The sequence below is a fragment of the Hyperoodon ampullatus genome (genome assembly GCF_949752795.1).
Source record: "Hyperoodon ampullatus genome assembly, chromosome: 19".
Taxonomy (NCBI): domain Eukaryota; kingdom Metazoa; phylum Chordata; class Mammalia; order Artiodactyla; family Ziphiidae; genus Hyperoodon; species Hyperoodon ampullatus.
In genome coordinates this window covers 40165269-40188407 of record NC_136932.1, presented here as the reverse complement: position 1 = coordinate 40188407, position 23139 = coordinate 40165269, and the positions used below count along the sequence as shown (strand labels likewise).

The 23139-nt window shown below is 42.1% G+C and overlaps 2 protein-coding genes across 7 annotated transcripts in view; one reads left to right on the top strand and one right to left on the bottom strand.

The window, feature by feature from the left end:
- NUP88 (nucleoporin 88) overlaps positions 1-17606 on the top strand; it is a gene marked incomplete at its 5' end in the record, with an annotated part of 37470 nt that extends 19864 nt beyond the window's left edge. Inside the window, 10 exons of one of the 3 annotated variants that reach the window (XM_079725446.1) lie at positions 5050-5148; positions 11367-11457; positions 13726-13827; positions 15297-15455; positions 15737-15862; positions 15967-16032; positions 16169-16249; positions 16510-16636; positions 16797-16915; positions 17359-17606. In XM_079725446.1, the coding sequence (XP_079581572.1) occupies positions 5050-5148; positions 11367-11457; positions 13726-13827; positions 15297-15455; positions 15737-15862; positions 15967-16032; positions 16169-16249; positions 16510-16636; positions 16797-16915; positions 17359-17422 (1034 nt within the window). In that variant the 3' untranslated portion in view covers positions 17423-17606. Of the gene's footprint in view, positions 1-5049; positions 5149-11366; positions 11458-13725; positions 13828-15296; positions 15456-15718; positions 15863-15966; positions 16033-16114; positions 16250-16509; positions 16637-16796; positions 16916-17358 lie in introns of all 3 variants that reach the window. The other 2 variants (XM_079725448.1, XM_079725447.1) reach the window with 2 other exon arrangements.
- A 2856-nt stretch (positions 17607-20462) lies between these two features.
- Positions 20463-23139, bottom strand: part of RABEP1 (rabaptin, RAB GTPase binding effector protein 1) — a gene marked incomplete at both ends in the record, with an annotated part of 104895 nt that continues 102218 nt past the window's right edge. For 3 of the 4 annotated variants that reach the window (XM_079725264.1, XM_079725267.1, XM_079725266.1), the window contains 3 exons: positions 20463-20564; positions 21318-21434; positions 22410-22508. In XM_079725264.1, coding sequence (XP_079581390.1) covers positions 20463-20564; positions 21318-21434; positions 22410-22508 — 318 coding nt within the window. The remainder of the gene's footprint in view (positions 20565-21317; positions 21435-22409; positions 22509-23139) is intronic. The other variant, XM_079725265.1, reaches the window with a different exon arrangement.

Below are 23139 nucleotides of genomic sequence, written 5' to 3'. Positions count from 1 at the left end.
TTCGTTATTGTAGGTCTTTTCCTTCTGTTGTGTTCCTTGCCTAGAGAAGTTCCTTTAGCATTTGTTGTAAAGCTGGTTTGGTGGTGCTGAACTCTCTCAGCTTTTGCTTGTCTGTAAACGTTTTAATTTCTCCATCAAATCTGAATGAGATCCTTGCTGGGTAGAGTAATCTTGGTTGCAGGTTGTTCTCCTTCATCACTTTAAATATGTCCTGCCAGTCCCTTCTGGCTTGCAGAGTTTCTGCTGAAAGATCAGCTGTTAACCTTATGGGGATTCCCTTGTGTGTTATTTGTTGTTTTTCCCTTGCTGCTTTTAATATGTTTTCTTTGTATTTAATTTTTGACAGTTTGATTAATATGTGTCTTGGCGTATTTCTCCTTGGATTTATCCTGTATGGGACTCTCTGTGCCTCCTGGACTTGATTAACTATTTCCTTTCCCATATGAGGGAAGTTTTCAATTATAATCTCTTCAAATATTTTCTCAGTCCCTTTCTTTTTCTCTTCTTCTTCTGGAACCCCTATAATTCGAATGTTGGTGCATTTAATGTTGTCCCAGAGGTCTCTGAGACTGTCCTCAGTTCTTTTCATTATTTTTTCTTTCTTCTGCTCTGAAGTAGTTATTTCCACTATTTTATCTTCCACATCTCTTATCCGTTCTTCTGCCTCAGTTATTCTGCTATTGATCCCATCTAGAGTATTTTTAATTTCATTTATTGTGTTGTTCATCGTTGCTTGTTTCATCTTTAGCTCTTCTAGGTCCTTGTTAACTGTTTCTTGCATTTTGTCTATTCTAATTCCAAGATTTTGGATCTTTACTATCATTATTCTGAATTCTTTTTCAGGTAGACTGCCTATTTCCTCTTCATTTGTTAGGTCTGGTGGGTTTTTATCTTGCTCCTTCTCCTGCTGTGTGTTTTTCTGTCTTCTCATTTTGCTTATCTTACTGTGTTTGGGGTCTCCTTTTTGCAGGCTGCAGGTTTGTAGTTCCCGTTGTTTTGGTGTCTGTCCCCAGTGGCTAAGGTTGGTTCAGTGGGTTGGGTAGGCTTCCTGGTGGAGGGGACTAGTGCCTGTGTTCTGGTGGATGAGGCTGGATCTTGTCTTTCTGGTGGGCAGGTCCACGTCTGGTGGTGTGTTTTGGGGTGTCTGTGGACTTTTTATGATTTTAGGCAGCCTCTCTGCTAATGGGTGGCGTTGTGTTCCTGTCTTGCTAGTTGTTTGGCATAGGGTGTCCAGCACTGTAGCTTGCTGGTCGTTGAGTGAAGCTGGGTGCTGGTGTTGAGATGGAGATCTCTGGAAGATTTTCGCCGTTTGATATAATGTGGAGCTGGGAGGTCTCTTGTGGACCAGTGTCCTGAAGTTGGCTCTCCCACCTCAGAGGCACAGCACTGACTCCTGGCTGCAGCACCAAGGACCTTTCATCCACACGGCTCAGACTACTCAGTTTGGGATGATTCGTTGTCTATTCATGTATTCCACAGATGCAGGGTACATCAAGTTGATTGTGGAGCTTTAATTCGCTGCTTCTGAGGCTGCTGGGAGAGATTTCCCTTTCTCTTCTTTGTTCTCACAGCTCCCAGGTCTCAGCTTTGGATTTGACCCCGCCTCTGCGTGTAGGTTGCCAGAGGGCGTCTGTTCTTCTGCTCAGACAGTACGGGGTTAAAGGAGCAGCCGCTTCGGGGACTCTGGCTCACTCAGGCCGGGAGGGAGGGAGGGGCACGGAGTGCGGGGCGAGCCTGCAGCGGCAGAGGCCGGCGTGACCTTGCACCAGCCCGAGGCGTGCCGTGCACTCTCCCGGGGAAGCCGTCCCTGGATCCCGGGACCCCGGCAGTGACGGGCTGCACAGGCTCCCCGGAGGGGGGCGTGGACAGTGACCTGTGCTCGCACACAGGCCTCTTGGCGGCAGCAGCAGCAGCCCCAGCGTCCCACGCCCGTCTCTGGGGTCCGCGCTTTCAGCCGAGGCTCGCGCCCGTCTCTGGAGCTCCTTTAAGCAGCGCTGTTAATCCCCTCTCCTTGCGCACCAGGAAACAAAGAGGGAAGAAAAAGTCTCTTGCCTCTTCGGCAGCTCCAGACTTTTTCCCGGACTTCCTCCCAGCTAGCTGTGGCGCATTAGCCCGTTCAGGCTGTGTTCACGCCGCCAGCCCCAGTCCTCTCCCTGCGCTCCGACCTCCGAAGCCCGAGCCTCAGCTCCCAGCCCCGCCCACCCCGGCGGCTGAGCAGACAAGGCTCTCAGGCTGATGAGTGCCAGTCGGCACCGATCCTCTGTGCGGGAATCTCTCCGCTTTGCCCTCTGTACCCCTGTTACTGTGCTCTCCTCCGCGACTGGGAAGCTTTCCCCTCTGCCACCCACAGTCTCCGCCCGCAAAGGGGCTCCTAGTGTGTGGAAACCTTTCCTCCCTCACGGCTCCCTCCCACTGGTGCAGGTCCTGTCCCTATCCTTTTGTCTCTGTTTATTCTTTTTTCTTTTGCCCTACCCAGGTACGTGGGGAGTTTCTTGACTTTTGGGAGGTCTGTGGTCCTCTGCCAGCGTTCAGTAGGAGTTGTTCCACGTGTAGCTGTATTTCTGGTGTATCTGTGGGGAGGAAGGTGATCTCCGCGTCTTTGAATGTTTCCTTTTTATCTTTTTTCCTTTTGCTTTAACTTACCTGGGTTGGCACCAGATCCTTCTGGCAACTTAGGTCTGTTCATCTAGGGAGCTCTTGGATAAACTGCTGAGACAATCAGTGTGTTCTGTGTGTTGTCCAGACTCAGTGTGGCTCAGTGGAAGGAGTTTGTAACTAGGAGTCTGGAGTGTCCTAGGTTTTCATTATAGCTCTAACATTAATAGGCTCTGTAGTATCAGACATTTATTCAACTTCTCACAGAAAGATAATAGGGATAACATCAGATGATCTCTAAGGTTCTTTCTGACATAAAAATCCTATAATCCTATTTGCCCCTCAGCAGTTTCTCAGAGTCTCCTCTAGGATCTAGTCTTCCTCCCTGTGAAGAATGAGGAACAAAAACTTACTCAGTCGGAATAATTGGGTGTACCTTTCATAGTTTTCGTCTTTCCAGTCCAGAGAAAGGGAGTTCAATCTTGTAGCAGCCTGACTTAATCTGCCTACAGTCCTATTAGCCAGTTTGCCTGGGTTTGGTAATAATGGCTTCAACTCTGTACTAAAGTGTAGTCAAAACATTTAAGGGGGGCTTCCCTGGTGGCTCAGTGGTTGGGAGTCCGCCTGCCAATGCAGGGGACACGGGTTCGTGCCCTGGTCTGGGAAGATCCCACATGCCGCAGAGAGGCTGGGCGTGTGAGCCATGGCCGCTGAGCCTGCGCGTCCGGAGCCTGTGCTCCGCAACGGGAGAGGCCACAACAGTGAGAGGCCCGCGTACCGCAAAAAAAAAAAAAAAACCATTTAAGGGCATAGTAGTCCTTATATAATAAACCAGCAAAGAGGATTCATTGGGCATGTCTAATTGAACAGTGTTTGGACGGATACAGTCTAAATACTAAGTCTCAGAACTTTGCTTTATATATGAGGAAATTGAGACCTAGTGAGATAAAGTGACATAAACTAATTGGTTTCCTTATAAAGATACATATGTTTTTGGGAAATCTGAGACCTAGTGAGATAAAGTGACATAAACTAATTGGTTTTCTTATAAAGATTCATATGTTTTTGGGAAATCTTAATTGTAGGCTTTTTTATCTTGATTCTTTGAATACGAGATAACATTTTCATATGTGAAACTAATAAATTTTTGACTGATTCATATTTGTACTTAAGGCATATTACAATACCTGAAACATACCCAGATTTTTAATGACATAAGTGAATGGCTACCATATAACTTGTCAGGGGTGTCTAGCAAACTTCCTACTTCGGTTACTAATGTTGCCTTTTTCATAACAGATTTCTGTCACATCCCAATATTAAGGTTTTTCTGTTGACTTCAGCACCACAGACACATTTTGAAAAGCCATTTTAAACACTGGGAGACCTAATGAGATGATTTGAGCCTTAAATTAAGTCTCAGGTGTGGGCAAATGAAAAGAAACTGTTCAGTACTTTATTGTTCAGAGAGATGATTACCATGGAGATTGCCAGGAGTTTTTTTTTTTAACTTTTTATAGCATAATGCTATTTTCCGAGGTGTTATGCAGAACCCCAACATAAAAAACAGATGAAAATACTATAACATTCACTTACTATAAAGTCAGCAGTAAGAAAGTGAGGCCGTTAGATAAAAGAAAATTTTGGTTTAGGGGCTTATGGATGACAGTTGCCATCTTAAATCAGCTTTAATATAGACATTATTTCTGTATCTTATTTTGGTTGTTTAATGTTTTAAAAATCATGAGTCACAGAGATAAATATTTATAAATTAAGTATTCAAGAGTTCATCTTTTAGTTTCACGATAGTCTTACTGATAACTAGGGCTCCATGGAAATACAGACATTTTCATTAAAATTATGTAACAACTGCTCATATTTCTTGGTATAAATATAAATACAAAAATTCTATCTAAAACTTAACTATCTGTAAGTCAACATCATCAAGACAAGTAAAACTTCACATTTTACACCTGACTTACCATCTATGACAGGACTGTTCACTAAGTAGCTGTGCTGAAGTCTTTCTAGTATCTGTGCTGTAGGAGTGCAGTAGCTTCAACAGTTTCCTGTAAATAGATGCGTGCAAGCATAGGTTTCCTACAGAACTACAGCCTTTCTTACCATTTTATTTTGAAGAACCGTAAATAAATGCATAGAGGTGGACAGAAAGGCATAAGTGAGTTACCTGACAGCAAGTGTTAATGTTTGGTGAACTCTGTATTAATATTTAGAAAATAACATATTTGAATTGTGTTTGTTAATTATACTTTTAAAATGTATTTGAAAACTGAAGTCAGATTTTTAAATTCCCAAACCCCTGACATAGTGCCACAGTATGAAGGTCCTGTAGACCTTGCATCACTTCCATCAACAGATATGTTTGCGGCCTGCTCAGGTGAACTCTCTGTTTTCTAATGGCTTCCTTTATATCGTTAATGATTCCATCTGCAGATCCCAAGTGTCCCTCAAGATATCACTGTACTCATGAAGCTGGTGTACATAGTGTTGGGCTAACTTGGATTCATAAACTTCACAGATTTCTTGGATCAGGTGAGTTTTTGCACTTTTCAGTATGTTTCACAGATTCTATCAAAAAGTAGTTTGGAACAGAAAAATTATAGAGAAAATAAATTATACCAAAAGATAGTTCTTTGAAAAGATTAACAAAATTGACAAACCTATAGGTAAACTGACCAAGAAATAAAAAAGACTCAAATTAATTAGAAATGAAAGTGGGGATATTCCTGCTGACCTTACAGAAATACAAGATTATAAGGATATACCAAGAATAAAAGATTATAAGGGAATGTCAAGAACAATTGTATGCCAATTAGATAACGCAGATGAAATGGACAGATTCCTAGAAAGACACAAATTACCAAAACTGACTCAAAAAGAAATAGAGATTTTGAATAGACGTATATATAACAAGTAAAGAGATTGAATCAGTAATCAAAAACTACCCAAAAAGAAAAGTTCAGGACAACATGACTTCATATTTGAAGCATTAATACCAGTTCTTCATAAACTCTTACAAAAAATAGAAAACACTTCCCTGATCGTTCTATGAAGATAGTATTACCACAACACCAAAACCAGACAAGGACATCCAAGAAAGGAAAACTAGAGACGAATATCTCTTATGAATATAGATGTAAAAAATCCTCAACAGAATACTAGCAAACCAAACCCAGCAACATATAAAAAGGATTATACACCACTACTAAGTGGGATTTATCCGAGGGATGCGAGGTTACTTTAACATTGAGAAATCAGTTGATATATCAACATTATACCACATCAACAGAATAAAGGGGAGCTCTCTGGCAGTCCAGTGGTTAGGACTCGGCGCTTTCACTGCCAGGGCCCGGGTTCTCAATCCCTGGGCCGGGAACTAAGATCCTGCAAGCCGCACGGCAGGGCCATCCCCCACCCCAACAAAAAAAATAGAATAAAGGACAAAAACTGTATGATCACCTCAACAGATACAGAAAAAGCATTTAGGAAAATGCAACAGCCTTTCATGTTAAAAACACTAAATAAACTAGTAACAGAAAAGAACTTCCTCAGACTGAAAAAGGGTATCTATGAAAAACCCACAGCTAATACTATACTTAACAGAAAAAGACCAAGTGCTTTCTGTACTAGAATATTGCAGCTGTAGTAAATTACTACAAACTTAGTGTCTTTAAACAACACAAATCTATTATCTTAGAGTTTTGTAGGTTTGAAGTCCTAGAATGATCTCACTAGACAAAGCAGTGTTCCTTTCTGGAGGCTCTAAGGGAAAATCCATTTCCTACCCTTTTCCAGCTTCTACTGCCTTCCTTTGCTTCTAGTCCCCTTCCTCCATCTTCAAAGCCAGCAAAGTGGGACAAAGTTGAATCTTTCTCACCTTGTATAACCCTGACTTTTCTGCTTTCCTCTTTCACTTTTTTTTTTTTTAATATTTATTTATTTTGGCTATGCCGGGTCTTAGTTGCAAGCGTGTGGGATCTTCCTTATGGCATGCGGGATCTTTAGTTGCAGCATGCGGACTTCTTTGTTGCAGCATGCGAACTCTCAGTTTCGGCATGCATGCGGGATCTAGTTCCCCGACCAGGATCAAACCCAGGCCCCCTGCGTTGGGAGCATGGAGTCTTACCCACTGGACCACCAGGGAAGCCCCTCTCCTCTTTCACGTTTTTTTTTTTCTTTTGCGGTACGTGGGCCTCTCACTGTTGTGGCCTCTCCCGTTGCGGAGCACAGGCTCCGGACGTGCAGGCTCAGCGGCCATGGCTCACGGGCCCAGCCGCTCCACGGCATGTGGGATCTTCCCAGACTGGGGCCCGAACCCATATCCCCTGCAGCGGCAGGCGGACTCTCAACCACTGCGCCACCAGGGAAGCCCATCCTCTTTCACTTTTAAGGAAATTTGTGATAACACTGGGCCCACCCAGATAATCCAGAGTAATCTTCCTATTTCAAAGACATCTGATAGACAACTTTTTTTTTTTTTTGCGGTATGAGGGCCTCCCACTGTGGCAGCCCCTCCCACTGCGGAGCACAGGCTGTGGACGCGCAGGCTCAGCAGCCATGGCTCACGAGCCCAGCCACTCCGCGGCATGTGGGATCTTCCCGGATCGGGGAACGAACCCGTGTCCCCTGCATCGGCAGGCGGACTCTCAACCACTGCGCCACCAGGGAAGCCCCCAACTTTTTTTTTTTAATTTATTTATTTTTGGCTGCGTTAGGTCTTCGTTGCTACGCGCGGGCTTTCTCTAGTTGTGGCAAGTGGGGGCTACTCTTTGTTGCAGTGCGCGAACTTCTCATTGTGGTGGCTTCTCTTATTGCGGAGCACAGGCTCTAGGCGCGCAGGCTTCAGTAGTTGCAGCACACGGGCTCAGTAGCTGTGGCTCGCGGGCTCTAGAGCGCAGGCTCAGTAGTTGCGGCACACGGGCTTAGTTGCTCTGCAGCATGTGGGATCTTCCTGGACCAGGGCTCGAACCTGTGTCCCCTGCATTGGCAGGCGAATTCTTAACCACTGAGCCGCTAGGGAAGCCCTGATAGACAACTTTAATTCCATCTGCAATCTTTACTCCCCTTTACCATGTAGTCTAGCATATTCTCCCAGTTCCAGGGATTAAAACACAGACATCTTTGGGGGGTCCATCGTTTTGCCTACTCCATTCCACCTGGGGCCCCTGAACATTCACATCTGACAAAATACATTGTCCCTATAGCCACACAAAGTTCATAATCTCATCTAAAAGTCCTGAGCTCAAAAGTACTGCAATGTCATCATCTAAATCATTTAAATCAATTATAGTTAGACTCTTAAGTATAATCACCCTGGGGCAAAATTACTCTCTATCTGTGGACCTATGAAACGAGAAAACAGTTGTCTGCTCCTAGAACACAATGTGGGGCAGGCATAGGTATCACTTATAGATACTCTAGTTCAAAAGGGGAGAAAATGGAATGGAAAAAGGAACCATAGGTTGCAAGAAATGTAAAAATCTAAATTCCATTGTGTTTCAAGGCATGGCGATAATCCTCTGGGCTTGTAGCTCTGCCCTCTGAGTAATCCTTCATTTTTCAGGAAAGATAGTACTTTTTTGTAGTTGAGTAGTTTTATTAGCCTGTTTTCTGTCTATAGAATTTTGAGGGTGGAATAGCCTTCTCTCATCCTCTGACCCTTTCAGTTCAAGCCAGTGGTATTTCTGTGGGTATAAAATTCTCAAGAACTTTTTGGGTCTCCTGTGTATATCATGAGGAGTCACTATAGTAGAGCTTCATCCACTATCTTCCCTATATAATCCCACCTCTATTTTTGGCTTCTGAGACCTGAAGGATCTAAGTCATGCTCTTAATCTTGTCAAAGAACCTTCTGTGTGACTGAATATTCTGACCTTTTGATCTTTCTGAGGTATTAGCAAAAGACTGAACAGTCACACCAGTGGCTTTTTCTCTAAAACATGTTTCCGGAAGGTGACTCTCTTAATTTTAGCATCTTTTGCCATCCACATAGGCTGAAGATTTCCTAGATCATCAAGTCCTTGTTCCATTTTGTTTAACAGTTCTTACCTCAGTTATATTTTCCTCACATTATACTGTAATCAGCAAGAAGAAATCAGACCACATCTTCAACACTTTGCTTAGAAATGTCTTCAGCTAAATATCTAATTGTTATACAACTTCTGCCTTCCACACTTTCTCCTTAAGATCAGGAACAAAAGGATGTCTGCTCTAGCCGCTTCTATTCAACATTATAGTGGGGGTTCTAGACAGGGAAATTAGCCAAGAAAATAAAATAAAACGTATCCAGATTAGAAAGGAAGAAGTAAAACTATATTCTCCAATGACACAATCTTTTACACAGTTAATCATAGGGGCCCATTGAAAAACTATTTAAACTAATAAATGAGTTCAGAGAGGTTGCAGGATACAAGATCAGTAAACACATATCAGGTCTATTTCGGTGCACAAGCAGTGAACAATCTAAAAAGAAATTAAGAAAACTATTCTATTTACAATAGCATTTAAATGAATAAAATACTTAGGAATGAATTTAACAAAAGAAATGCAAAACACACTCTTAAAACTACAAAACAGGGAATTCCCTGGCATGGCAGTCCAGTGGTTAGGACTGTGTGCTTCCACTGCAGGGGGCACGGGTTCGATCCCTGGTCCGGGAACTAAGATCCTACATGCTCCATGGGATGGCCAATTAATTAATAAGTCATTAAAAAAAAAACTATAAAACATTGAAAGAAATAAGACCCTAAATAAATGAAAAACATCCTATGTGCATGGCTCAGAAAACTTAATATTGTTAGATGGCAGTACTCCCCAGATTGATATATAAATTCAGTGTAATTCCTATCAGTATCCTAGCTGGCTTCTTTGCAAAAATTGACAAGTTGGGGCTTCCCTGGTGGCGCAGTGGCTGAGAGTCCACCTGCCGATGCAGGCAGGGGACACGGGTTCATGCCCTGGTCCAGGAAGATCCCACATACCGCGGAGCGGCTGGGCCTGTGAGCCATGGCCGCTGAGCCTGTGTGTCCAGAGCCTGTGCTCCGCAACGGGAGAGGCCACAACAGTGAGAGGCCTGCGTACCGACCGCAAAAAAAAAAAAAAAAAAAAAAATTGACAAGTTGATCCTAAAATTCATATGGAATTGCAAATGATCTAGAATAGTGAAAACAGTCTTGAAAAACAGGAACAAAGTTGGAGGACCCACACTTCCCAGCTTCAAAACTTAGGAAGTTATGGTAATCAGGATAGCATGATATTGGCATAAGGATACACATATAGGTCAATGAATAGAATTGAGAGTCCAGAAATATACCTTTACATTTACAGTCAGTTGGTTTCAACAAAGAACAATTAAATGGGGGAAAGAATAGTCTTTTCAACAAATGGTGCTGGAACAAGTGTACATCTACATGCAAAAGAAAGAAATTGGACTATACCTCACACCATACACAAAAATGAACTCAAAATTGATCAAAGGCTAAAATATAAGAACTAAAACTATAGAACACTTAGAAGGAAACACTAAAGACAACCCACAGAATGGGAGTAAATATTTCCAAATCATATATCTGATAATGGACTTGTGTCTAGAGTATATAAAGAATTCTTAGAACTCAGTAATAAAAGGATAACCCAAAGTTTTAAACAGACAAAGGATTTTAATAGACATTGTTCCACTGATCATATACAAATAGCTAATAAGTATATGGAAACATGTTCAGTCATGGAAATGATACCACAAAACCACAAGATACCACTTCACACCCACTAAAATGGCTAGTATTTAAAAAGACAATTACAAGTGTTGGAAAAATAGGGACACTCATGCACTGCTTATGGAAATGTAAAATGGTGCAGCCACTTTGGGAAAACAGTCTGGCAGTTCCTCAAATGATTAAACATAGAGTTACCATATGACCCAGCAGTTCTACTCCAGAGTATATACCCAAGAGAAATGAAAACATGTTCATACTTGGATAAAATTTCTAAATGAATGTTCATAGCAGCATTATTCATAATAGCCAGATAGCTAAGTGTCCATCAGCTGATGGTTAGATAAAAAGAATGTGGTATGGCCATACAACGGAATATTATTCAGCAACAGAAAGAGGAGGTACTGGTAACTGCTCCAACATGGATGAACCTTGAAAACATCATGCTAAGTGAAAGAAGCCAGTCACAGATAACTACATGTTGTGTGATTCCATTTATATGAAGTATCCAGAATAGGCAAGTCCACAGAGACAGAAAGTAGACTAGTGGTTGTTGCATAGGTCTGGGGCAATTGGCAGAAACTAGGGAGCGATTGCCAATGGGTATCATGGGGGTTTCTTTTTGGGTAACGAAAATATTCTAAATTTTTTGTGGTGATGGTTGTACAATTCTTTTAATATACTAAAAACCCATTGAATGGTACAGTTTAAATGGTTGAGTTGTGTGGTATTGTGAATTACGTTTCAAAAAGCTGTTATAAAAGTAAAATTGGTGTGGGTGAGGAAGAGAATGGAAGGGAATGATTTCTGGGATTGTTCTCCTGAATGAAACATTTCTGCATTTCTGACCAAGGAAAATCCACTTTCCTTCTTGAGGCAGAAATCTAGACCCCTGTGGAAAGGAGATTTCTATGTCAGAGAGGCATAGCCTTTAAGAAGCAATGGTCTGAGACAAGAACTTAACCGCATTTAACTAATATCGTCAGCATTTTAATTTGGAGACTTTTGTTATTTAACATATATTGTGTTCTTTTGTAGATGAAGAAGATAAGGACAGTTTACAGGAACTAGCTACAGAACAGAAATGCTTTGTAGAACACATTCTTTGTACGAAGCCACTGCCATGCAGGTAAGGACTTTCTCTCCCTTCTAAACACAGATAACAATTGTTTCAGTAATTCAGGTATATATGTATATTACACTCCCATGCAGACATGATACTTCACCCCAAGAGTATCTTTGCATCAGAAGCTCTCCTCTGCTCACAGCCATTCCACGTTTTGTGTCCTCTGTCTGGGAGGTATATCCCCAGTCATAACCCCAGTCAGTCTTCACTTGCTGATTCTTTTCTGATCTAATGTCAGTTCATAGTGGGTTCCCTTGATTTCCCAGAACCCCTTTGGGTTCTCCTATTATTCTTTTTCTTTGTAGCACATACTTAAATTGATATTTTTGTTTAACGTCTGTCACCACTACTAGAATATAAATGTTTCACGAAGGCAGAGACCATGCCTGTCTGTTTCATACTTATACTGTCGCCTTATGTCTGTACACGCAGTGTCTGACAGGGTGCCTAGTAGATACTCAGTAAATATTTGATGAATAAAGGAAAACATCTAGAGTGACTCCCAGGTTTCTACCCGGGATAATGGTAGATGTGGTACCCTTCAGAAAAATTGGACATAGGAGAAAGAGGATGTGGGAAGACTCAAGATGGGTTAATGGGGACACTTAGAGTCTTCTGTTCCAAAGGACATCCAAGTGGAGGAGCCCAGTAGGCAGTTGGACGCGTAGGTCTGGAGCTGGGGGTGGTCTGGGCTAGGACAGTATGGATGTGGGAATTGTCAGCATCGGAGCCAGGACTCTGGTGAAGGTTCCCCAGGAAAGGGCCTAGAGTGAGTAGAGGACACCTGAGTGGAGAGTCTTGAGCAACACTTTCTTACAAGCAGTGAGTGGAGGATGAGGAGCCCAGCCCCGGCAGGAAACTTGAGTAAAAGGCGGCCAGAGAGACTGAAGGAGAACCCGGGGGAAGGATGCCAGGGAGGGGGATGTTCAGAGAGGAGGCAGGGGGAGCAGCATCAAGTAAGTACAGCAAAGCAGTGAAGAGCAGTGAAGTGTCCAGATTTGGCAACATGGGGGTTCATCGAGAACCACGGAGAAACGCTTTTGTGGGTGGGAGTGGACAGCACAGGTGAAAAGTGAATGGGGAAGATAGATACTAAAATCTCATTTATAAACATATACGTATATATAATATATACATTTCAAAAACAGGTAAAACTATTGATTAGGGATGAATACATACATAGACAGGAAAGCTATAGAGCAAAACGAGAACATGAGTATCATAAAAATCAAGTGGAAGGCTGTGATCAAGAGGTTCATACGGGAGGTCTCAGGCCCCTGTAGTGTCGTCATTCTTGGCCTGGATAGTGGTCACAGAGTGTGTATGTGCACTCTTCTGTATGTAGATTTCACACTAGAAATGCAGAAGAAAATTTCTAACCTCCCTGACTCCCCCTCACCACCATTCCCCTCCCCTGCAAAAAAGGCAAATGAGAGATGTGGAAGGAGAGATAACACTGCAGGCTACTGTCGAAAGACTGCTGGCTCTAAAGGGAAAGGAAGAGGGAATAGGTGAAGGAGAGCTTGAAACTACAGTGGAGAGTGTTTTGAATGGAAGAGATGTCAACTTGTTTATAAGCTGAGGGTAAATGGACAGTAGGGAGATTTTGTGATTGCAGAGCTGATGGAGCGAATCTCAGGAGAGGCGAGAGGAGATGGCGTCGACAGTCTGGGGCAGAAGTGAGCCGTGGGGGTGGGATGAGCGTGTTGGCAGGAAAGGCAGTTCCTGTCTGAGGTCCAGTTTTCACTTTCTTCAGTGAAGTAGACCAAGACTGAGAGGGAGCTGTCTGCTGTGCACAGTAAATTAAGTCCTGTGACATAGATGTTGGCCTGCACTGAATTTTTAAGGTGAGAAAGACACTATTCAGTCAACAGTTTCTGAGCACCTAATCTGGGCCGGGCGCTCGGCTAGGCACGCAGAGGTAGCTGGAGCTTACGTGCGAGTTGGGAGAACGACACGTAAAGAATTGGCTTTGTCGTATCACGGTAACTGCCGAGATGACAGTGAGCACCGTGAGGCTGTGGGCTCCTGCGTGACCTGTAAGTCAGGCGACGCCTGACTGCTGAGCGACAGCTCTATTCAAGCCGATCAGAGCTGTAAGTAATACAGGTTTCCAAGTCCCCACCTCTGAGGTTACTGCACTGTTACCATGTCCCACCCAACTGTCAGCCCAGCCCTGAGGAGGCCACAAACCTCAGCCATATCGTTGCTTTTGGATCCACTGCTTTTGCTGTTTTGTAGTTTAACTATGGCTGTGTGTTTTTTTTTCAGGCAGCCAGCTCCGATTCGAGGATTCTGGATTGTCCCTGACATTCTGGGGCCTACGATGATCTGCATCACCAGTAACTACGAATGCCTCATAAGGCCTTTACTGTACGTCCCCCTTTGTATTCCCACGCAGCTCTCGTTAATTCTGCAAAATCTAAGCTGGGAAGATGTCCTTAGTAACCGGACTGAAGATAACATGGTTTATGCTTTGGCTTCTGACTTGAGGGTTGGATGGAGGGTTATTTCTGTTGCTCCTGCCATCTCTGGAAGGATTTATTTTGGGCATAATTTCTGGCATCTCCTTTAGCTAGTGGAGAGTTAAGAGCTTTACCCAAGTGTGGAAAGAATACTAAAATACTGAACTCCATCATTAATATGAGTTAGATTTAATGATTTTTCTTTTTTTTTTTTTTAACCACGCCACATGGCCTGCGGGATCTGAGCTCCCAGACCAGGGATCGAACCCTCGCCCCCTGCAGTGGAAGCGCAGAGTCTTAACCACTGGACTGCCAGGGAGGTCCCTGATTTAATGATTTTAAACTTTATGTGCCAGGCTCAGAAGTAAGCCTCTGGCAATCAGAGCAACCCTGCGCTAAGGATAGCACCATTATCCTCATTTTGTAGAGGAGCGATCAGGGACAGAGAGGTTATGTATATGCCAGTCACAGGGAACACATAGAACTGGGCTGCAAAGACCGGGCTTTCTGACTTCAAAGTCCAGTTCCTCCATCTCTGCCAGCCTCATAGGGACATCACAGAATATGTAGACTCTGGAAGAAAGGTGATACATAGCTGAACTCGTAACCCTTGTTCTCCTTAAGGAACCCATATTAAGCTGTAAGTACCATTTTCAACAGCTCTGGAAGGTCATTCTGAGTTTTATAAATGCAGGAATAGGAGTCTCTAACAAGCCACTGGAGTACTGGAACACTAGACCCCTTTCCCCCCAGTCTCTTGGTGTCATTTGAAAGCATGTGCTTCTAGATATTGACATAGTTCAAAACACTGGCATTAATTTACTGTCCTTAGAAGAATTTCCATACTCTGAGAAGTGACATCATTTGGAAAAGAAAATAATTCACTATCAATTCTGTGATATTTATACAAGAGACTAAAAACTAGCAAGACTGAACAAAAGTAATAAAATCACTACAAAAAACTGCTGTTTTGTCTGTTGCCTCAGCATGTTTTTAAAATGCTACCCTACCTTTAGTAAAATAAGACCTAGTCATACTAGGACACTTCAGAATAAAAACATGAATCCCAAAGGGGAAAAAAACTTCTAAATATTAGTTAGCTAGATACCTTCAAATCATGTTTCTGCCAACTCTCTGAAATACAAGTTGTCTATAAAGTAATGTTATTAACAAACTCTCAGATTTGAATTATTGCAAAGTCAGTCACTGGCTATGCTGTTAAAGTTCGCAATCTTTCAAGCTTTCTGAAATTGCCATTGAGAGTATTTGTAACACTTCATAGTTTCTTATATCCTCAGAATTCTGGGTAAGTGTGATTTAGGTTTTCCTATACTTACAGCAAGTAACTCCATTGTAAATTTTATTTTTATTTTGCAGAAGCACAGTCCATCCAGTGTCTCCTCCCCTGCTTTGTACCCGAGAGGATGTTGAAGTGGCAGAGTCTCCCCTCCGTATTCTGGCTGAAACCCCGGATTCCTTTGAAAAACATATTAGAAGCATTCTGCAACGTAGTGTTGCAAATCCAGCATTTCTGAAGTATGTAATTTAGGGCGTATCAGTTTTAAAAACTGGCTCCCTTCTCTGTTTTGTAATTACTCTTCAGCCTGTCCTCAGCTATTTCTTTTCATATACTTTTTACTATGTTGGAGTTGGAAGAAACACAGGGCATATTTAATCAGCTAGTGAGAATAGAGAGAGAGTACACAGATATGGAGGCATTTGAGAAAGATAAACAGGAAGTGTAAAAAGACATGAGTCTGTCTTCAGTTGTTTTACCCAGCTAAGCAAAGTAATGACAGAAACTTTTTTTTTTTAAGATCATCTGAAAAAGATACGGCTCCTCCTCCCGAAGAATGCCTTCAGCTCATCAGCAGAGCCACCCAGGTGTTCAGAGAACAGTACATTCTTAAACAGGACCTGGCAAAGGAGGAGATTCAGCGGAGGTAGGATGGCCTCTGTTCACGTACCAGTCAGTCCCTGGCTGGTAGCTGACACTGTATAATGGCCTAGACCTGGCTTTTGATTAAATTTCTTTTTGTTCTTGAAGGGTCAAATTGTTATGTGACCAAAAAAAGAAACAACTAGAAGATCTCAATTATTGCCGAGAGGAGAGGTAAGTGCCAAGACAAGGGAGAAAAAAAATAGTTCAGCTAGACTGGAACTGTGTCTCACCCTAAGATACTGAACCACATTAGTTGGCTTCACCATCAAGGTGCACCCCTAGAGACTCTTGCTTTTTATGCCATTAGGAAAAGTCTGCGGGAAATGGCCGAGCGCTTAGCTGACAAATATGAGGAAGCCAAGGAAAAACAAGAAGATATTATGACCAGGTCAGTGGGCTGTGTAATTGTATAACATTCAGTTCCCTACTCAGGTCAGGTACTACTAGTGTTATTAAGTTCTTGGGTGCTAGATACTCCCTCTGAGGTGTATTCTACGGAAGACAGTGCAGGGATGCTTTCCCCAAACCCATCCTGTGGAGGCCTCCTTCACAGACACCAGATTCCTAAATTAGGAGCTTTAGTTAGGACTGTGTTCCTCCTAAGGAGCTGAGATCTTAAGCTGAGATGTTTGCTTACCTTTTCTACAGGATGAAAAAAGTACTTCACAGTTTTCACTCTCAGCTCCCAGTTCTCTCTGACAGTGAGAGAGACATGAAGAAAGAATTACAGCTGATACCTGATCAACTTCGACATTTGGGCAATGCCATCAAACAGGTAGGAATGGACACAAGGTGGCTACCTTTGGTACTTTTTAAAGTGTTCCTTCTACAGAAAATAATTTTATAAAATGTAAAAAGAGCAGACTAAAATAGATACTATGAAAATGTATAGCAAACCAAAGCTTAAAGTGTCTGTGTTCTGTTTGATACTTAAGGTTACTATGAAAAAAGACTATCAACAACGAAAGATGGAAAAGGTACTAAGTCCTCAGAAGCCCACCATTACTCTCAGCGCCTACCAGCGAAAATGCATTCAGTCCATCCTGAAGGAGGAGTAAGTACCAATCAGCTATTAGTGCGAGGTAGTTTTTCCTTTGCAAAATGCCAAAATCAACCTTTCTTTGCCCAGATAAGACCACTTGACATTTACGTGTCAAGTAATTACCAGGACAGGAAGTGTATGATGGTGATAGATAAGGACTTAATAGATGAGTATAGTGAGAGGGTTAAAAAGGACGTCTGTCTTTATACTTTTGTTGTGTGGTCAAGGTACTCCCCAGTGAATATGTTCAAAAATATTTCCAGCAGCTCCACTACTGTATTTGCTGCCTCTAGCCTTAAATGAATTACCATCACTATCCATCTGAAACCTTAAGCCGTTAATTCTAGCAGAACACTTCTAAGATACTTCAGTATTACTAAGTTCTTAACAAGTCAATATTAATGGTTTATTCATTTGTTGTATTACCCAAAGTGAGTAACTTTATGATTTTACAGGGGTGAGCACATAAGAGAAATGGTGAAGCAAATTAACGATATCCGAAATCATGTAAACTTCTGACACCACCAGGAAGAGATTCACACCTGAAATTAACACAAGTGAAGGCTTAAACTCATTGTAAAACGAACAGGTAGCGTTATCTAATTTATAAAGAGGCATTTTAAAGGATGAACTTTGGTGTGGTTGTTCATCACTTTTTATACTTGTTTTATAATTACTGAATAAATGCTTTTATTTAAAAATTGGAATGTGGTTTATATACAAGCTCAAGTATATGATTGTATTCAGCAAGGGCCTAGGATTTAAAAGAAAAAAAAAAGCACCCAAGACTTTCAGCTGCACGCTGCCAGACCTCCATGAACCCTACTGAGTTTTCTTGATATTTGAACAAGAATAAAAGCTGCATTTTAAAGTAGCAGCACCAGAAATATGACTCTGAAGAGGGACAAAACCCTAGAACTCAAAGGAAAAGGCCACACAGTATACTAGACAGCAGCTTTTTTAATTTGAACACTTTCTTAAGGACACGCCTTCAGTACAGTTAACAAATGGTTATACCTGAAATCTGCTCACAGCAGAACTCGGTATCCACAATTGCAAGGCCACTGCTGGCTCACTTCCTCGACAGGCAGTATTTCCTTTCAGAGCTGAGTTCGGCTGTGCTCTGTGTCCCAATACATGTCACTGAATGGGTATGAGGTGCACATGTAGGATCTCAAATGGAGAAACAGATAGCTTGGTATACAGTATATGATTTTGTCTTTTAGCATTAGGTAATATTTTTATACCTGTCAATGAGTTCTGAAAGGTAATACCGTACCTGCCTAGAAATGGCTGAGTGACTGCCAATTAAAAGCCACATGGTAAGGTAGGTTACAGGTAAGAGGTAAATCAGGTTAGACATGCGTGAGAACACGTGTACACAGACTGAATACAAGCACAGGAACACTCGTGAAACCTAGCTGACCTTTTCTTTTGTCTTGAAGGGCTTAAATATTACCTTCTAAATCAGTTTCCCATTTATAAAGAAAGAAAACCCAGTTTAAAAAAGTGTTTCATACCAGAAGTAGAGACTGTTAACAAAACCTAGTCTCAGTTTGGGTTTTTCAAGCATATTTTTCTCAAAAAACTGGGTTCCAACAATTTGCATCTGCCACTGTAGAAACTGCTAACAGTTTCCTAATCATGAATTTTATTGGCCCAGTACCATCTTATGGAGAAAAACATCAGTATCAGCAAGGTACCCAGTCTCAGCCAAGCATTTCCCTGGGAGTTGTAGCTCAGTTCGTTCAGGAAGGTTATGAATTATCCATCTTGACTTATGGTGCCAATTTTAATAATCTGAAACAAATTAGCTTGGAGTTTATCCAAGGGACTAGTCTGACACACATATAATTTAAAGTGATTGCATTTTTGGAATTAATAAAATTCCCTGTAACTCAATGAGGATACATGTTTCCTTTAAAGGAAACAGAGTAGTACTTTATACAAAGGGACTTTAAACCAATTAAAATAATGTTTCATGCATGCAAGCCTATAGCACTATTTCCATAATTAGTGTTTACTTTCAAAATTCATAATCGTGAATGTAAGACTACAGCAATAGCCCAAGGAATGAGGTATGTAGGCCTTACCTTGTCCTGTCCTATGGAAGACAGAAATAAAGATCTTTAGGGCTAGTCCATTATGACTTCATTTATAACAAAGACAATTAAAGTTGTAGCTTTATGTGAGCCAAACAATCTACTCAATCCACTTAATTTCCATATGGTTCCTTCAAGTACTCTGCCGTTACACAACACCAATCACAAAAATTTGAAAACAGTTTTACTTTTGAACCATCTGTATGATGAATTAAACAGTGTAGTCTTCCACTGGCTAACAGTGCTGCAGGTAAACAGTGAATATAAATTCATTCTGTGCTTTCTGCAACACTTCATAAGGCTACGGCAAAGACAAACTGTTCATTGAAGCTTTATCCACACAGGAAAGGAATCTAACCTCATAGAAATGACAAAGCAGATTTCCAAACTGATCAACTAACTGGGTTTTCCCCAACTTCACCATAAGCGTTATCACGCTCCAGGCCTAAAACAGAAAAATACAAAATAGGTATCTGCCAGACCTAGTTATCACCATTTTTGTATTTGACACTTTTGAACCAAGTACGTACTCAGGCCCACTGACTCGAGTTGAAAATAAAATAAGCAGCAGACTTATAAATTTATACTAGATGTTGTCAGACATAGCTTGTTTTATTAATATTTTTTCCACTGATCCAATAACTAAACTAAAACAGTTTTCAAAAGAGTAGATGGTGCCAGTTCAGCTTGGCCCTGGTACCTGTGAGTCCACGAAACTTACCCAGGTAGCAGGAAAAGTGCTTCCGAACAGTTTCTTGTGCTTTTCCTTTAACCTCAACTTCCAATGCATATAGCCCCAGCCAAGTTTGCAAATCCTCATAATTAGTTCGGTTCCAATTCAATTGAATTGGTTGTCTGCCACCGTCTTATGGTTCTCAGGCAAGTTTCAGTAGCATTTAAGGTCCTCCAATGCAAGATAAAATGGTTAAAAAAAAAAATACACTGAGCTAGGAAATACAGTCACTAGCCAGTGGGCTGCTCTCAAACTTCATATTTTAATATAAAATATTCATACGGCACACTCCACCTCTGTCTGCTAGCTGAATACTGTTACTGATGAACTCTAGACAACAGAAACAAATTCTCTCTTCCAACAGCTATGAACAGGAAATGCCATTTCAAACACTACTGGGACGGTGCTGTAGGGCAGGGAAATGTTGACTAAAGCAGGCGAGGAAACAGCACTTCCTCCATCACCAAATCTGATCCCACACTCCCTGGAATCAGGTCTGGAGTCTGGCTAGCGTTCCCAATTGAAAGGTCTTTTTTGCTGCAGATTACCCTGGCTGTTTGCTGCTCCCGTGCTGCACAGTCTCCCCACTAGAATTAAGCATTTCTGCAGTCTTCCTTTTTCTGTGTGTGACTTCTTCTTCAGTTAAGAGTTAAATAATAATTAATGTTGCTCTAAAGATGAGTTAAAAACCCAAAGTGCAGGCTAGAGTCCTGCCATGAGGGTGTCATGTCTCAGGGAGTTGGTTAATGTCTGTCAGTTTGGTATCGTTCAGAATTGCCCGGATTCTCTCCAAGGAGTCTGCTTGCCGGATCCGCTCTAACTGCACCTAGAGAAATAATGCAGTGAGGTAAGTGCAGACGGCTCCTGCCTAGACCTTCTGGTTCACTCTTGACTGGTTTAGCTGAAATGGAGATGAACTCAACAGAGACTAGTCACTTCAAAGAAAAGAGGCAGCAAGAACAATTAAATCCAAAAAACAATTCCCAAAAGCTGCTGCATAACAGAGCCAGTATAAGATGCTGAGACTATGGAAATGAATGAGACTTGATCCTTGACCTCTGAGAACCCACAGTTCAGTTGGGGGAAAAGAACAAGCTTATATAGAGTTTTAGCACAATATACTAAATGTCACTATACCAGCTTGGGGACCTAGAGAGGGTTCCACAGGGAGGACAAAGCTAAGCAGGGCCCTGGAAGAAAGGAGCAAGGGGGCCATGCTTCCAGAGGGAACACATGCTGTGGGCAAGGAACTACAAGTAGTTTTTAAAAATTAGAACATAGAATATAAAACGTAAGGCAGAGAGATGGACAAAACGTAGGGATAGGCCTGGCTGGGAAGAGTCTTACATGCTACGCTAAGGACTTTATATTTTACCCTTAAGGGCCAGCAAGGAAGAGGAAAAGCGTTTCCAGCTTAAATGACCAGGCCGGCATTTGGAGCTGGGGTGGGGCAGCCATAATTTGTAATCCTCTAGCTATTGTCAGTGGGCCAGTCAGGGATTAGCAAATTCTCCTGGGTACCAAGAACCCCAAAAGTGCCTCCTCAGTGTTCTGTCTAGGGGTTCCCCAAGTGCCTCACCTGAAGGGTCTGAGAAAGCTTTACAAAATCTCTCTGGACTTGTTCACTGACATCTAGTTCTGTCTGCAACCTCTGAGCTTTGTTCTTCTCTTCAAACATTAGTTGTTCAACAGTAACCTAAAAAAATACAAGTTTTGAATGAGGATTAATGCTGGAGAGCCATAGGTCAAATCACTCAGGAAATCTAGGCACCTGTCATTTCCTACGACTAGAGAGGAAAGGTGGGTGCCCATCATATTTCTATATCCTGTTAGTCTCCCTTTGACTCTATCTTTACAGGGCAAGGGTGCACATTGCCTAAGGTACTTGTTCTAGGTCCTAAAATGAACTGAGTATGAGAGCCAAATTAAAAATGAATGAAAGTGCTGTGCTCCACCCCTCACCCCCAGCAGCCTGGTGACAATGATTAATCATCAAAAAGCAGCTGCCGTAAGATCAGTAGCTGTCATAGCAACAGGACAGGATCTTTAAGGATTTCCTCTGACAACCACAACAGTCAAGCATCTGCCAGGAAGATTCTTAATGAATATGCCTTAGGCAGCCCCAGCTATCCCCAGTCTTCCTTACAGGGAAACTTCAGCAGGACCCCCTGTGCGTGAGCCTTTCTAAAAACAGAGGACTATTAAATAACACATACACAACATTTTTACCCTTAAAGGTTAGATCATAGCCCACCAAAACCAAACTTCCCCCACAGTTAGCCCCATGCACTTTTATTCTAACAGGACTAATCAGAATTTACGCAACAAATATGGTTCAGTGCAATATTTCATAAATCAATGAAATGGAATGGCACTTCCAAAGCAATGCTTCTGGCTATGGCAGTGCCAAGTTTGGTACATGGCCTTTAGCTCAACGCCTAAAAAGCCAGTTAAGCCTGTGACACAAACCTCCAGAGCTGGCAGTGTGCACATCTGACCCAACTCTAAAGAGATAAAGTCATTCCATTTTCTTTCTGCAAGCGGAGAATCTTGCCAACTTTCAGAAGGTGGCACTATTTCAAAGCAGCAAGGCTTTTTTTTTAAAACAGCGAAGATGTGATTCTACATTCTTCACACTGCTTTTTTATGAAACTACCAACAAAAATGTCACCTTAGCAGCAGTTTCTTTCTTTAACTGTTCTTCCAAAGTGATCTTCATCTCCTGAAGGCTCTCAAGCTGTTGAGACTTCTCTCTTAATGTGGACTCCAACTGTGAAAAAGGGAAAAGCTGAAACACATAGAAACTCCCTACAGGTCACAGCACACCTGCCTGGAGGAGCCTGGAGAAATGCACCCAAGCTCGCATCCTCCTAGGCCCTGGATACTGGCTATGCTTGGAATGCTCTTCTTACCCTTTGATATCTGTGGATCTTCTATTGATTCTTCAAGACCTACTCTTTCTCTTACTAAACGTTTATTAGGCACCTCCTATGTTCTAAGGCCTGGGGATGGAAAAATCAGGAGAGACAGACATGTAAGTTAACTATGCCATGTGAACATGGATGAAGCAGCACTTAATTCTGCCAGAAAAGTTGGGAAGGGCTTCCTTGAAGAGATGACATCTGACCCTTAAAGGGTGGTAAGGGGGAGAAGGTGGAGGGAGATACTCCAAAAAGAGGAAGTTGACGTATAAAAAAATGAGTTAAAGAACTGAGGTGAGCTCTTGCTATGTTACAGCACAGAGTTCTGGGGCCCTGGAGGCTGAGGCCGGAGAGGCAGTGGTGAGGCAGGAGATCCCAGCTGGGCTAAGGAATATAAATAAAGAGAACTACTGAAGGGTTTTAAACCAGACTGGCTCACAGTCAAGTTTATAATCACCTTGGTTTCAATATGAAAATGAA